Raw genomic sequence first — 12436 nt, 5'->3', positions numbered from 1 at the left:
GTCTGTAAATGCAGATCCCACATGTGTATGCAAACTGTGCTTATTACCCCTAGGATGTGTGGGCAGATGTACCTCAGAGATGGCAACCTTATGGCAGTAGTAGGGAGAGGAGCGAGCTAAGGGGCAGAGCCTTGGGGGGTCGGGGAAGAGGTGGAGCAGGAGCAGAGCCTCAACAGGAAGAGGCAAAGCAGGGGTGGGGCCCCAGAGATCAGGTTACCAGCCATTAGAAAAGTGGCAACCCTAGTTGGGGTGGCAGTTTGGAGTAGTGGCAAATGTAGATTTAGGAGTTTACCAGGCCGGGGGTAAAGCTGAAGTTAGGGTTGAGAAGCCAAGCCAAAGGTCAGAACCAGAGTCAGGATCAGGAGTAGGCAGGGAGTCAAAGATTAGATTAGGAGTCAAGGTTGGACTGGAACAAGACTGGAGCAAGGACTTGAGCCAGGCCAGAGAGGGACAGGAACAAGGACTGGAAGCAGGAGCAGGGCAAATGCAACTGCAGTCATGATACTCATTGAGCAGCTGCTGCGATGCTTCTGCAAAACTCAGGTAGCAGGCCGCAGGCTCCTCTGCCCAGTCAGGAAGCACCCATTTGGAGAAGGGTCATAGTGCCCAGCTGGGCCTGCTGGATTGCCTAGCAACCATGCTGAGAGCCTGTTGTGCTCCTGACAACAGTAATCTGGTATATCCTTTCAGCAGCCTCCACCCTTGGGCCCCTATTGAGTGCTGGTGGATTTTTAAGCTGTCCTCCTCTGGTACAGCTCCTGATGGAGGGCAGAGAGCCAAAACAGAGGGTAAATTTTTAAAAAGCATGTAAGTGACTTAGGCATCTACGTCCAACTGACTTTCAGTGGGGCTTAAGTGGGGGACTTTCAGTGGGGCTTAGAAAATTTTACCCAGCATCTGCCCTTCCTGCAGCTGCAAGAAGCCATGCTAATGAAGGGAGGGCAAGTCTGGCCCACCAATTACAAATAGGCCCAAACCAAACCCCAGATCCAAACTTTGGAGAATTTGAAGAAGAATTACATAGTTCCACTCTATTCTGACTACACAATTCAAGAATCATTTGTTAAAGTGTGGAACGGTGGTGGTGGTAATGGTGGTGGGCTTGATGGCCTTCCAGTACGATACTATCTGAGAATCATGACAGATAGATTTTGGTGAGATTAACTCTGTTAAATAAGAAGCAATAACACCCAAATGCCTGTTTTTTGCATTCTGTGGAGATGAGAATTTTTAACAGTACCAGGAATACCTTTGTCTCTAAAGAGTTTTAGAAAGACTTCATCTTACTTCCTTGATCAAGGCCCAGTAGCTTTGATTCAGCCAATTAAGTCAATGGAATTACAGAGTGAGGTACCATCAACCTGAGCAAAGATGGCAGAATCTGGCCTAAAACTAAGAAGTCAGTCCAAACACCCCGAATGAGGACAACTAATCAGCATACGCTTCAGGGAAGAGATACAGGCTGTATCCACAAGAACAAGAAAAGCACATGTTTATGTCCTCACAAAAACAATGTTCTAATTGTATATAGATATAGTTTGGAGGGGATGGTGTGGAGGGGAAAGAGGGCTTAAGTTCCAGAAGAAGACTCTTACTTAATGCATGGACCATGTGAAAGTTCATCTAAAATCTTGAACTCACTCACAGACGGTGGCTCAAGGTTTTAGTGCCTCTGACAGACATCAGATGAATTTTCAGAGGATGGTACATTGACCATGCAGGAGAAGAGAACCCAGTTGTGAGGTCAATGTGTGAATAACCCTGTTGGTTTTGGCTATCACTCCTTGATATCCTTTGAACAACTTCTGTTCACATTATAAACACACTGAATATGGGTAGTTCTGAAATGTTATCTTTTTCATGGCTGATCGGTTTGAGCATACTGCAGCAGTGAGTGTGTTTTTTAACATTTGAAGTCATGGTCAATAATTTTAGGGCCTTGGGTTTGAGTTAATTTTGAATGTTCATAATATAATATTTCCCAAATACTGCACGTAGTAAGGAAAGCCATCTGCACCGTTGATTGTGATTTACTCTGTTATGGCGAACTGTCTCTTTAAAAGACTTTTACCTCCAATTTTTCTTCTATTTCCAGATCTATGGTGGACCTGATTTTCTGTCTCCTAGGTTGGCCCAACTGTGTGTTTCAAGACCAGCACAGAACCCCCTCAGAGTCTCTAGCACTGGCAATGCTATGGCAATCCGATTCAAGACAGATAGAAATAGGAATGGGAGGGGGTTCAATGCCACTTGGCAAGAAACACCAGGAGGTGAGTTTGTGGGGACCATTGCTGATGAAAACTGACAAAGTCCAGTAAGAAGTGGGGATGAGTGAACTTGTTTTGCATTCATTTTTAACCATTTCGTATATTGCAGGTTTGAAAATTTGACTTGAACCAAAACGTTACTGGATTTGCATTTCATTTAGGAGAAACTGTGAAAAGTGGATAGGGGAAGAAAGACAAATTCTAATGGGAAAATAAATGCAGTAAATAAGCTGTATGTAGTATAAGCACTTGCTGCAGCGTGGTCTTGTGTGGGATTCTTCTATCCATAACTAATCTGAAAGGCTCCCGTATAGCTAGACAAAAATGGTTTTGGTTTTTTTTTTTTTAAATTCAGTGGCTCTTTTGGTTTTAAATTACAAAGTGAAGAAAGATCTGAGAACTCAAACTAGTTTTGAGAACCTTGTGAACTCCAGAAATATTTGGAGTGATTAGTAAAACCTTAACTCTGTAGGGTTCACCCATCCCTCATGCAATTATTTGTTCAAAGCCTCACCGGTAATCAGTGAAACAAGAGGCTTTCAAATGACAGCAGGCAAATGTCATAGGGGACACTGAAATACACGACAGTGCTTTTCCAAACAGTACAGAAAATCTTTTTTAAAGGCCCTACATTCAGAATGTTGAAAAGCATGTTGGAGGATTATTTACAGGCATATATTTAGATGCTGGTTGCCAGCACCAATTTTGCAAAAAATTGTTGGACCCTCTGATTTACCAGAAAGTATTTGGGAACACTGAATTGCAGCTGAATTGCAGGAAATGAAAAAAAACCAACAACAGTTTCAAAATGACTTTGTTGTTAAACTTAAATCCTATATTTTGCAAAAGTCACTGGCAGCTCTGCTTGTCCCTCTCCATTTGTTTTTCCTCTGTGTATTGCCCTTTAGACTGCAACATACAAATGAAGGAAACTGGAAAGGGACTAGAGCCCTAAAAAAAGAATCCAAACCATAAAAAAAGAACTCTCTCCTTTTTGCATATTTCCTTTCACAAAGTACATGATTTCTGTATATGGCTTTGCTGCAACTGACACTTTCAGAAAGGAGGTTCTGGAAGTGACTGGCAATCCAATAAGTCATGGGGTTATTGTGCACTTAAGTACTTGACTATTCAGTAATAAACTGATGACTGTTGGCCTGCTATGCCAACCTCTGCATCCCATTGTATGGGCTCCAGAGCCCCCTTCCCCTCACACAGTCATGACAAGCTTAGCTACATTCTGTACCCTTTGAAATGAAAAATGCCTGGCTAATATGCTCGGCCTCGGTAATAAAAGTGAAGACCAAAGTTTTCAAACTTGGATGCCTAAAATTAGGTACCTAAATCCAGAGATGCTTCCCCAATAGTGTGAAGTCCATGTGGGTGCACAGGGCTTCTGAAAGCCAGCTCGCTTGCAGTATTTAGATGCTGAAATGGGTATTTAAGTACCGAACTTTAGACACCCAAGTTTTAGGTTTCAGTTCATATATCTCCCATGTGTCCATCATAGAATGGGCCCTGTAGTTGTTGTTCAGATATATCTGGATTATTCTGTGAAATATAAAATTTCCCTTCCCTAGCCTCCTACATAGATTCACATTGTTAGACTTGGCATACCCCTGGTTCTGTGTGGTGTCCTGCTCTGGGTGAATTACTGGAAAAGGAAGAAATCAAAATGCATTCATGGAGCACCCACATAATTGCAAGGGGGCTACTGCCTCAAGGATGTGCATGGCACCCTCCAGTTCTTTTCTGCAGGCTGGGACCCAGGAGCTGAGCTGACTTGATTCTATTAGATTGTTTTCCTTCTCAGATTTAAAGAACCATTTTTACAAATGTATTAGTTCTTCGGTCTTGTGTAAATATAATTTATGCAAACAAACTTCAGCAGATGGATCACCTGTCAAATAGTCACTGCAAGTACTCTGTATTCACAATTCAAGCTCTGTGACTGCCCACAAAGTTATTTAGGATTGTTTCTGTTACTAGATTGGATAATGAGACTGGAATGAACTACAGTACTGCTGCCTCCACCCAAAACAAATTTCCTTAAATTAATCTTGGCTTGGGAGATAAGGGTCTGAGATTTGCTTTCCATGAATGCTGACATGAAGAAAACTGCATCTAAGTCTGCTCATGAGGGCACAAACACCATCAAAGTGAAAGCTTATTTAGACGTCATCAAAATGTTTGGGCGAAATTTGCGTCTATGCAGAGAGTCAAAGCAAGGCCTGTGTCCCACTTTCATCCTGTCTAAGGCCATGTCTGCAGTACAGCTGCTGCAGCTGTGCTGCCATAGTGTAGACCAGTGGTTCTTAAACTTTTTTTTTCGTGGACCACTCGAAAATTGCTGAGGGTCTTGACAGACCACTTAATGATCTTTCCTAATGTTGTTTGTACCATTAGCTAGCTAGTGAAAGCACTTTAGATAAAAGTGCTATATAAAAGAAATTAACTTTTTTGTTCTACAAATAAAAGCATCAGAGGGGTAGCCGTGTTAGTCTGGATCTGTAAAAGTGGCAAAGAGTCCCGTGGCACCTTATAGACTAACAGATGTAGTGGAGCATAAGCTTTCGTGGGTGAATACCCACTTCATCAGGTGCACGTAGCACAGAACTCATATTTTAATATCAGTAGTCTTACCTTTCTAAATCGATGAATGTGCCCTCTCTCCCCCACCACAGCAGCCCCGAAGCTGGGGCTGGGAAGGAGGGCCATCTCTCCCCGGCAGCTGCAGCCCTGGAGCTGGGGAAAGTCACCTCTTTCTCTGGCCGCCGCACGTGCAAAATTCCCCCCAACCCCTCTTCTCACCTCACCCTCCCACCTACCCCATATTCTCCCCAAGGCCACCACCTCGCCTTACATGTCCCAAATATCGGGACTGTCCCTATAAAATCCTATCTATGGAGGAGAGATGAGACTCAAGGTTGTTCTTATGTTTTCAGAAATGCTTTTCTCACCCCCTACTTAAATTACTTCTAATCTTTGATCCAAATCCAACTATTGGATTTCCCTCATAGGTACAAGTGTTGTATAGTTGTCCATTATGAAAGTTTTACACTTTCTACTTTGACCAGACCAGTGCCAGATGGCTGAAACAGGATACTGGGCCAGATGAAGTATTGGTCAGATGCAATTTAGTGATTCCTGAATCCTTAACAGAAAAATAAGAAACTCAAGGAATTTAACTGTTAAGGTGAAAAGTCAGCTAAATTCCTGCTAAGGATAAATGAGGGTTTTTTTTGATAAATGTTGATTACTCCCTTTCCAGGTTGTGGAGGAGTTTTCCAAGCTTCCAGTGGTGAAATCCATTCTCCAAACTACCCTCAACCTTACAATGACAACACTGATTGTGCTTGGGTTATCCAAGTTGACCACGGCCACCGTGTTTTACTGAACTTCACGGATTTTGACATTGGACTTCGCCAATCATGTGACTACAACAATGTCGCTGTAAGTAACAATGGATGTTTCAAAAGTTTCCTTAACAAGTCTTGGGGAAACGTTTGCAAAAGAGGAAATTTACTATACAATCTAGGCTGCAGTTGGTTTCAGGATATTTGCCATGCAATTATGTTCTGCATTTATTCATTTAAGAGCTAACCCTCAAATTTAAAACTATATTAAATCTGTGACACAGCTCTCTTTGCTCCACCAGTGATGGCATTCTCCCATAAGCTACCAATTACACATGGAACATGCTTCCCTGGCATCCCAGAGCACCTTTAGAGAGACATGGCATCTGTATCATGGTGCTGCATCCTCCCCCACATCCTTAGGGGCTGTGTGTGCCCCACAAGTGCATGGAGTGAGCATTCCCTGCACAGACAGGAATGTGACTAAGATTTGCCCTTTCATGGGGTAGGCTATGACATAAGCTCATTGCATACTCTGAGACACATTGGTCACCCATATAATGGCATGATCAGATAGAATTTGTTACAGAGTTGTAGAGAGATGTCTCCATGAGCAAAAATAATTCTGGCTTGATTATTATTTTTATGTGCCCATGTCATGGGATTCACTCACCACTAGTGGACACCTCCTCCTGGCAACTCTAGGGATTAGCTCTGGCCAGCCATTGTACCCTCCTCCGGCAGCATCTCTCCTGTTGTCCTCTCACACCTTTTGCAACTCAGGATATTCCCTCTTCGTGACTTGGGCCTCCAGCCAGGTCACTATACATGTTTCCCTCTTCCAGGGTATCAAAGTCCCATTGTACAAAATGGCAGTCTTCCCTTCACTGCTCTGACCGTACCACTCCTCCAGCGGCTGGGAGGGGAATCCAAGCCTGCTCTCTACTCCAGGTTCCAGTCCAGGGACCCTATCTCTAGCAACAGTGGCCTGCTCACTCCCAGACCATGTTGCTCTTCCCCTGGACTACTTCCAGCTTGGCAGTTCTACCTCTTGGCTCCCCATAGCTCTCTGAGTTTTCCAGCCCAAGCTCCCTCTTCACAGGGAGTGACTGTAGACTACTCCTCTACAGCCCCCTTCTGTTGCCAGCTACCTGGTTTTATACTTGCCTTGCTTGTTCCTTCTCAGCTGGGAGCTGTCAGCAGTTAGGTCTCAGTCCTCCCTGGCTTTCCTCCCAGTGCAACCTATAGGTTAATTGGGCCTAATTTACCTTCTCATGGTACACCCCATCACAGTCCACCACATTGAAGTGATCCTTGGCTGGCTGTTTAACTGCTTAATTAGAGAGCCTGCCCTCTTAAAGCTTCACATTGCTACTGGTTTTTGAGCTCTTTTAATCTCCCAGAAATTCAGGCTGCAGCTCAATCAGTGTGTGAAAATGAAGAGCACTGCAAGTCTGGCACTATAAGCCTCATGAGAATAGAGACATGGAATTCTGACCTGTGATGTCAGATTCCACTTCACTCAGTAGAAAGGAATGTGTGATCTGTGTGACTCTCTACAGTACAGATAAAACATAGTGGACCACCTAAACCAAAATTCAGCCTCTCTCTCCTAGATAAACCTTCATTCACAGTGAATTCAAGCAGACAGGAACAGAGGGTCTTTTGAAAACAGGGCATCACTATTAACAGAATTACTTGCTAAGACTTTTTGTGCCAAACCAGTTAAAAGAAAAGTCCTGATTTCTGTTGAACTGAATCATAGATTTCTTTTTAACAAAGCATCTTTGTCCAATGGTTGTTCACTTTTCACAGCTCTATGGCATAGGCTAAGACAAGGCAATATGAAACACGGTTATAGTTTTCAGTTAAGACATTTCAATGTAACTGTGATACTCTTGGTGGGGAAAATGTATTAGAGAAATATCTGGCTTTTTTGTGACATTGCAAAGGTGTGGAAGGTAAGATAACATGGCAGCCCATGGGACATCTGAAATGGTAATGTTGCCAAAAAAATACAAAACCAAAACGTGTGGATTAAACAAAATAATTCAAAATTTAGGACCAAATCCTGCAAATTATATAAGCACACATTTAGATTTACGCATATGAGTAATTCCATTGATGTCAGCAGCAACTTGTGCGTAAATGTCTGCTGGATCAGGGCCTTAAGGCTCAGTGTTGCCCTTAGATATGCAAGCATGACTCCCATCGCCTCTCTGGGTCTAAGGGAAAAACTCGGTCTTTAATTATTTATGTGGACATAATCAAGAGTCCAGTTCAGCAGCTCTTATTCATGTGAATGGTTGCACTGACTTCAGTAGGACGCCTCACATGAATAAGAGTAGGAGGACCTTGCCCTGCAGAGGAAACTATTTTATTTTATTGCCATAAAAGCATCCACCATTTTGTTTTTGTATTTTTGCTGTCCATACAAATATGCCTTCTGTACAGTAATGTGAAAAATCCACCTTTCTTTGTTCAGGAAGAGATATTTAAATCCTGAAGTATTAGTGAACTGTAGCTTCCGGTTGTGAGTTAAACCAAAAGTTATTTTAGTATGGAAGGGGGGGGGGGGGTGTTATTTTGAAACCAAAAGAAAAATCAGAGTTTTGACTGAGACAAGTTTGGGGTTGGCTTTTCAGTGCTAATTTGGTGTCCGGCAAGACAAGGAATGAAGAGATCGGATTTCTTTTCCTGTCTGCCATGCCAGTAAGCTGGGAGTCCTTTGCCTTTAACAACTGGAAGTGATTAGCACGCATTTCCTCCCATGGAGTTACATGCATTGTATGGTAATGGAAGCCAAAGGGGAGGGAGTAGAAGCTGCTTGTGAGATCTCTAAGTGGATATGTGACTGTGAATTTCATTTAGTAATTACATTTCAAAGCAACATCGATGGAAAATATAGGCAGCTAAGGAAACTGGTGGGTTGGGTTTTTTGTTTTTTTCCATGTCCTTTCCATAGGAAAGAATGCTCTGTATGAGTAATATACCGATTTCCACCCTTTTCTAGAACTTATCTTTATGTGTTTAATTTGCTTTGTGTATTCCTCTGGGGACTGTCCTCCACCCTTTACAGTACTAACATCTTTCCTTCATCCCCACCCACCTAGACCCACCAGAAGTCCCTGCCACATGATCTGAGACAGCATGTGTAACTGAAGCACCATTTGTAACACATCACAGGGCATCTTTTCATGCAAGGTTTTCAATTGCACAATTGCTTTGTGAGGGAGGAGGGATGCCTGGTTGTTAAGGACTCACTATGACTCTGGAGAGCCGCATGCCATTTTCTGGTCTCCCACAAACTTCATGTGTGTACTTTGCCCAGTTGCTTTCCTTGCTTGTGCTTCAGTTCCCCATCTGCAAAATGAGGATAATAATACTTCCTTTCTCCACCCTTTCCTCCTTCTTGTTTAACTTAGACAGTAAGATCCTGGGGCAGGAGACTGTATTTTACTATGTATACGTACAGCTCCTAGCACAATGGGGCCCCTACCTTGGTTAAGGGCTTTTAGGTGCTACTGTAATGCAAATAATGAATAATCAATTCAGATCTCTTCACCTTGCACCAGTGCTTATATCTGGGGACTCTGTTTTGCAATTAACTCAGTTATTTGTTTTTTTGAAAGGAAAACAGAAATAAAACAACAAAGGATGCGATAATTCCTGCATATTACAACCTCTTGTTTAACAGGCATGAAATGTGAAGCTACAGTATGATCGTAAGCCAAAAACTGTTGCAAGTATCTGAAGAGAATAGTAAGGCATAGCTCAGAAAACTATGCTTGAAGTGAGAGGAACTTTAAAGGGTGGGGAGAAATAGTCTCTTCTCTGCAGAGGCTTGTATTAAATAAATTAGATTTTTCCCCTGTGCCAGTGTAAAAAGCAGTAAACAGTAATAAGGAAATGTCATCTTCAGAGACATGCAATGGTGATGTATTTTCAAACAATTCCAGGTGATGGAAAAGTGGACTTTCAGAGGGAAAGTAGCCAGAAGTGAGATTTTAAAAATGTGGCTACAAAGACTGAACTCTCTCTCTCTCTCTCTCATGTGCTTTTACAAATGTCATGGCCACTCTAATTGCAACAAGAAGGCAATGAATCATTTAGTCATGCTTATTATGTATAGAGGAAAAGAGAAGCACAGCACTACTCTGCCCAACGTGAAAGGAGATTTGGATTTGATTAAAATAATGATGAATAATCTTCCTTTACTACTGCAGCTAGCAAGATGCATTAGGGATCTCCGTTCTCGTATATTTACCGGTTAACTTCCAAAAGTGATGGTGGAACTCAAGCATTACATGACATAGTGTCTTAAAACTGTGGTTTACGTTCCATTCCATCCTCAGTATCAAAATGTGCCTTACAAAACAGTTAAAGGTAATAAATAATAGTGTTGTCAGAAAATACAGATTTGCTGCTGCTGCTGCTGAATCTTTAGTTCCTGTAACTTCTGTGACAAGATGGCCAATGTTAGTCTGGTGGGTCCTGCGCTTTTCTTTGGTGGGGAGCTAAGATGCTACCCCTTGCCCCTGCTCTTGGGTGCCAAGGGCCCCGCTACCCGCCCAGAAAGGTGGTAGAGGAGGGAAGCTGGGGTGGGGTCTGGGTTTGCTCCTCACTCTGAGTCCCAGCCCCTCTCAACCCCTGCGGGTTTCTTACCCTCATCCCCCTTAGGTGGGGTTTCCCTCAGTCCTTAGATGCTGGGGGGAAAGGAGTCTCCCTGTCCTGCTGGGGCAGGGTCTCCCTTACTTTAGTACTCAGGTCTTCCAAATCTCTCAACACAGCCCCAGTCCTCTCTCCTTCCCCCTCCTTCTCTGTCTGCCTGAAGCAGAAGGGTTTATTAGGTTCCTAACAGGGCCTTGATTGACTGCAGGTGATCCAATTAACCTGCAGCCACCTTCCCTAGTCTACAGGGAACCATGCCTTAATTAGCCTTGAGCTTATATATTTTCCCTCTAGCACTTTCCCACTGCTCCCTGGCCCTCCTGTATCACAATTCATAGAAATAGATATCTCAGTATTATTTATGTTGGGTTAATACTTGGATCAGAATTTTAACAAGGTGTGAGGAACAGAATTCATTGCTAGGTTTCTGAAGAAGGGGACATTACTATCTTCAAGAAAGCCCTCTGCAAGCAGTAAATATAATTGATTTAGGAAACACATATACGACTTTCTATTCCTTTGATGACATTATCAGCAGAGAGTCCTCTTTATTCTAATGAGCCACTGGGACAAAATATTAGTCTCTTACTTTACTTATCTATAAAAATCTCCCCTCGTGGGAGAGCTTAATTGTAGCAGCCTAGTAATAGTCTACATTTAGGGGCCAGATCCTTAGCTATTATAAATCAGCATAACCCCAGTGAAGCCAAAAACTATGCTGATTGAAGCTAACTGAAGTTTTGGCCCTCTCTCTCCAGTGTGGGAATGTAATAGCTGGCCTCAACTCTAGTGGTCGATAAAATCTAATTGCTACTGTCTAGAGATGGGAGGTGACTTAATTGCTCCAGGTCACTTGGTTAGTCATTGTTTCTATTAACATTCTACAGTTTTGAACTCCGTGCAGCTTGATTTAAGTAGAGAAATGTACAGAACACAGGTGCGGAGAAAGAATCATTCAACATTTCATATTGTATATTAAGGGTTGGACTCTGTCTGGAAGCCAGAAAATAAGAAAAGGTTTAATGGAAGGTTATCATGGCCCTCTTTACCAGCTACTTATCTGTCTAGACATTATAGTACATTTAATACTCTCTCCCAGGGCCCCACAGAGCCGGCCAATGTGATGAGCCAGGAGGCAAATGTTTTATTCATGAAAACAGTATCAGCTAAGTAGTGTGCGTGGATGGATTAAACAGGGAGCTTGTCCTCTGTTGCTCATCTCGGCATGTTGCCCTTTTGAAAATACTGGTTTTCGTTATTTTTTTTTAGGAAGGTACCTTCTGTCATTGGAGGCTGGAAAATTAAATTGTGTGCTATAGTATCAGGAGAAAGGTTTTATTTTTCAATTGTAGCACAGTGTTGCTATGCATTTCTAAAGAACCACATAGATTGCATAGCATATATATATGAAATGGGGAAATCTCTTTTAACAATGTGGTGTCATTTTATTCTTTCTACATACTTACTTATCTGGCCTCTATCATCATAACAGCTGAACATCTCACAATCATTCATGGATTTTATCCTAACAACACCCTGTGAGCTAGAGAAGTATTTTCTCCATTTTACAGATGGAGAGCTGAGGCGCAGGCTATATTAAATGACTTGACCAAGGTCAGATAGAAAGTTTGTGGTTGAGTGAGGAATTGAACCCCTCTCCCCGGGTCCCAGGCCAGTATCCTACCCATTAGATCATCCTTCCTCCTCAAGTCATGAGACTATGCTGATAAATTCAAATATCAGCACCAGCCCCACTATACACACAGCGTTCTAGATGAGTTAGCCAATGCCAGCAGCCACAGTGGGACTGCCTCTCCTTATCATGCTTGCTTGGTCTCTAAGAGCTGTTGTGGGTGGGACACACAGAGACAGTAACTAATTTTTTCCTGTGTGGTTTCTCTTTTTTATTTTTTTATTTTAAATACTGATTCAGTATCAACTAGAAACCAATTAGTCTAGAGTTAAAGTCAAGCCTCTGTTCTCTCTTGCCTCCTGATTTGGCAGACCACAAACTGGAAGAAAAAAAAAATCTCTCTCCAGCTTGCATTAAAAAAAGAAGAAAAGCAACTTGTGGTGAAATTAAAAGTGATGTCTTGCAAAACCATCTTTCTTCCTGCTTGCTTGCTTCCTTTTTATTGGTGA

The 12436-nt window shown here is 42.5% G+C and overlaps 1 protein-coding gene across 1 annotated transcript in view; it reads left to right on the top strand.

The window, feature by feature from the left end:
* Window positions 1-12436, top strand: part of CUBN (cubilin) — a 212734-nt gene that overhangs the window by 106930 nt on the left and 93368 nt on the right. Inside the window, exons 30-31 of the mRNA XM_027820946.3 lie at window positions 2096-2270; window positions 5539-5720. Of these exons, the coding sequence (XP_027676747.3) occupies window positions 2096-2270; window positions 5539-5720 (357 nt within the window). The remainder of the gene's footprint in view (window positions 1-2095; window positions 2271-5538; window positions 5721-12436) is intronic.

This window comes from Chelonia mydas, chromosome 2 (assembly GCF_015237465.2).
Source record: "Chelonia mydas isolate rCheMyd1 chromosome 2, rCheMyd1.pri.v2, whole genome shotgun sequence".
Classification (NCBI taxonomy): Eukaryota; Metazoa; Chordata; order Testudines; family Cheloniidae; genus Chelonia; species Chelonia mydas.
The sequence above is the reverse complement of the archived record's forward strand: the minus strand, read 5'-3'. Positions and strand labels throughout refer to the sequence as shown.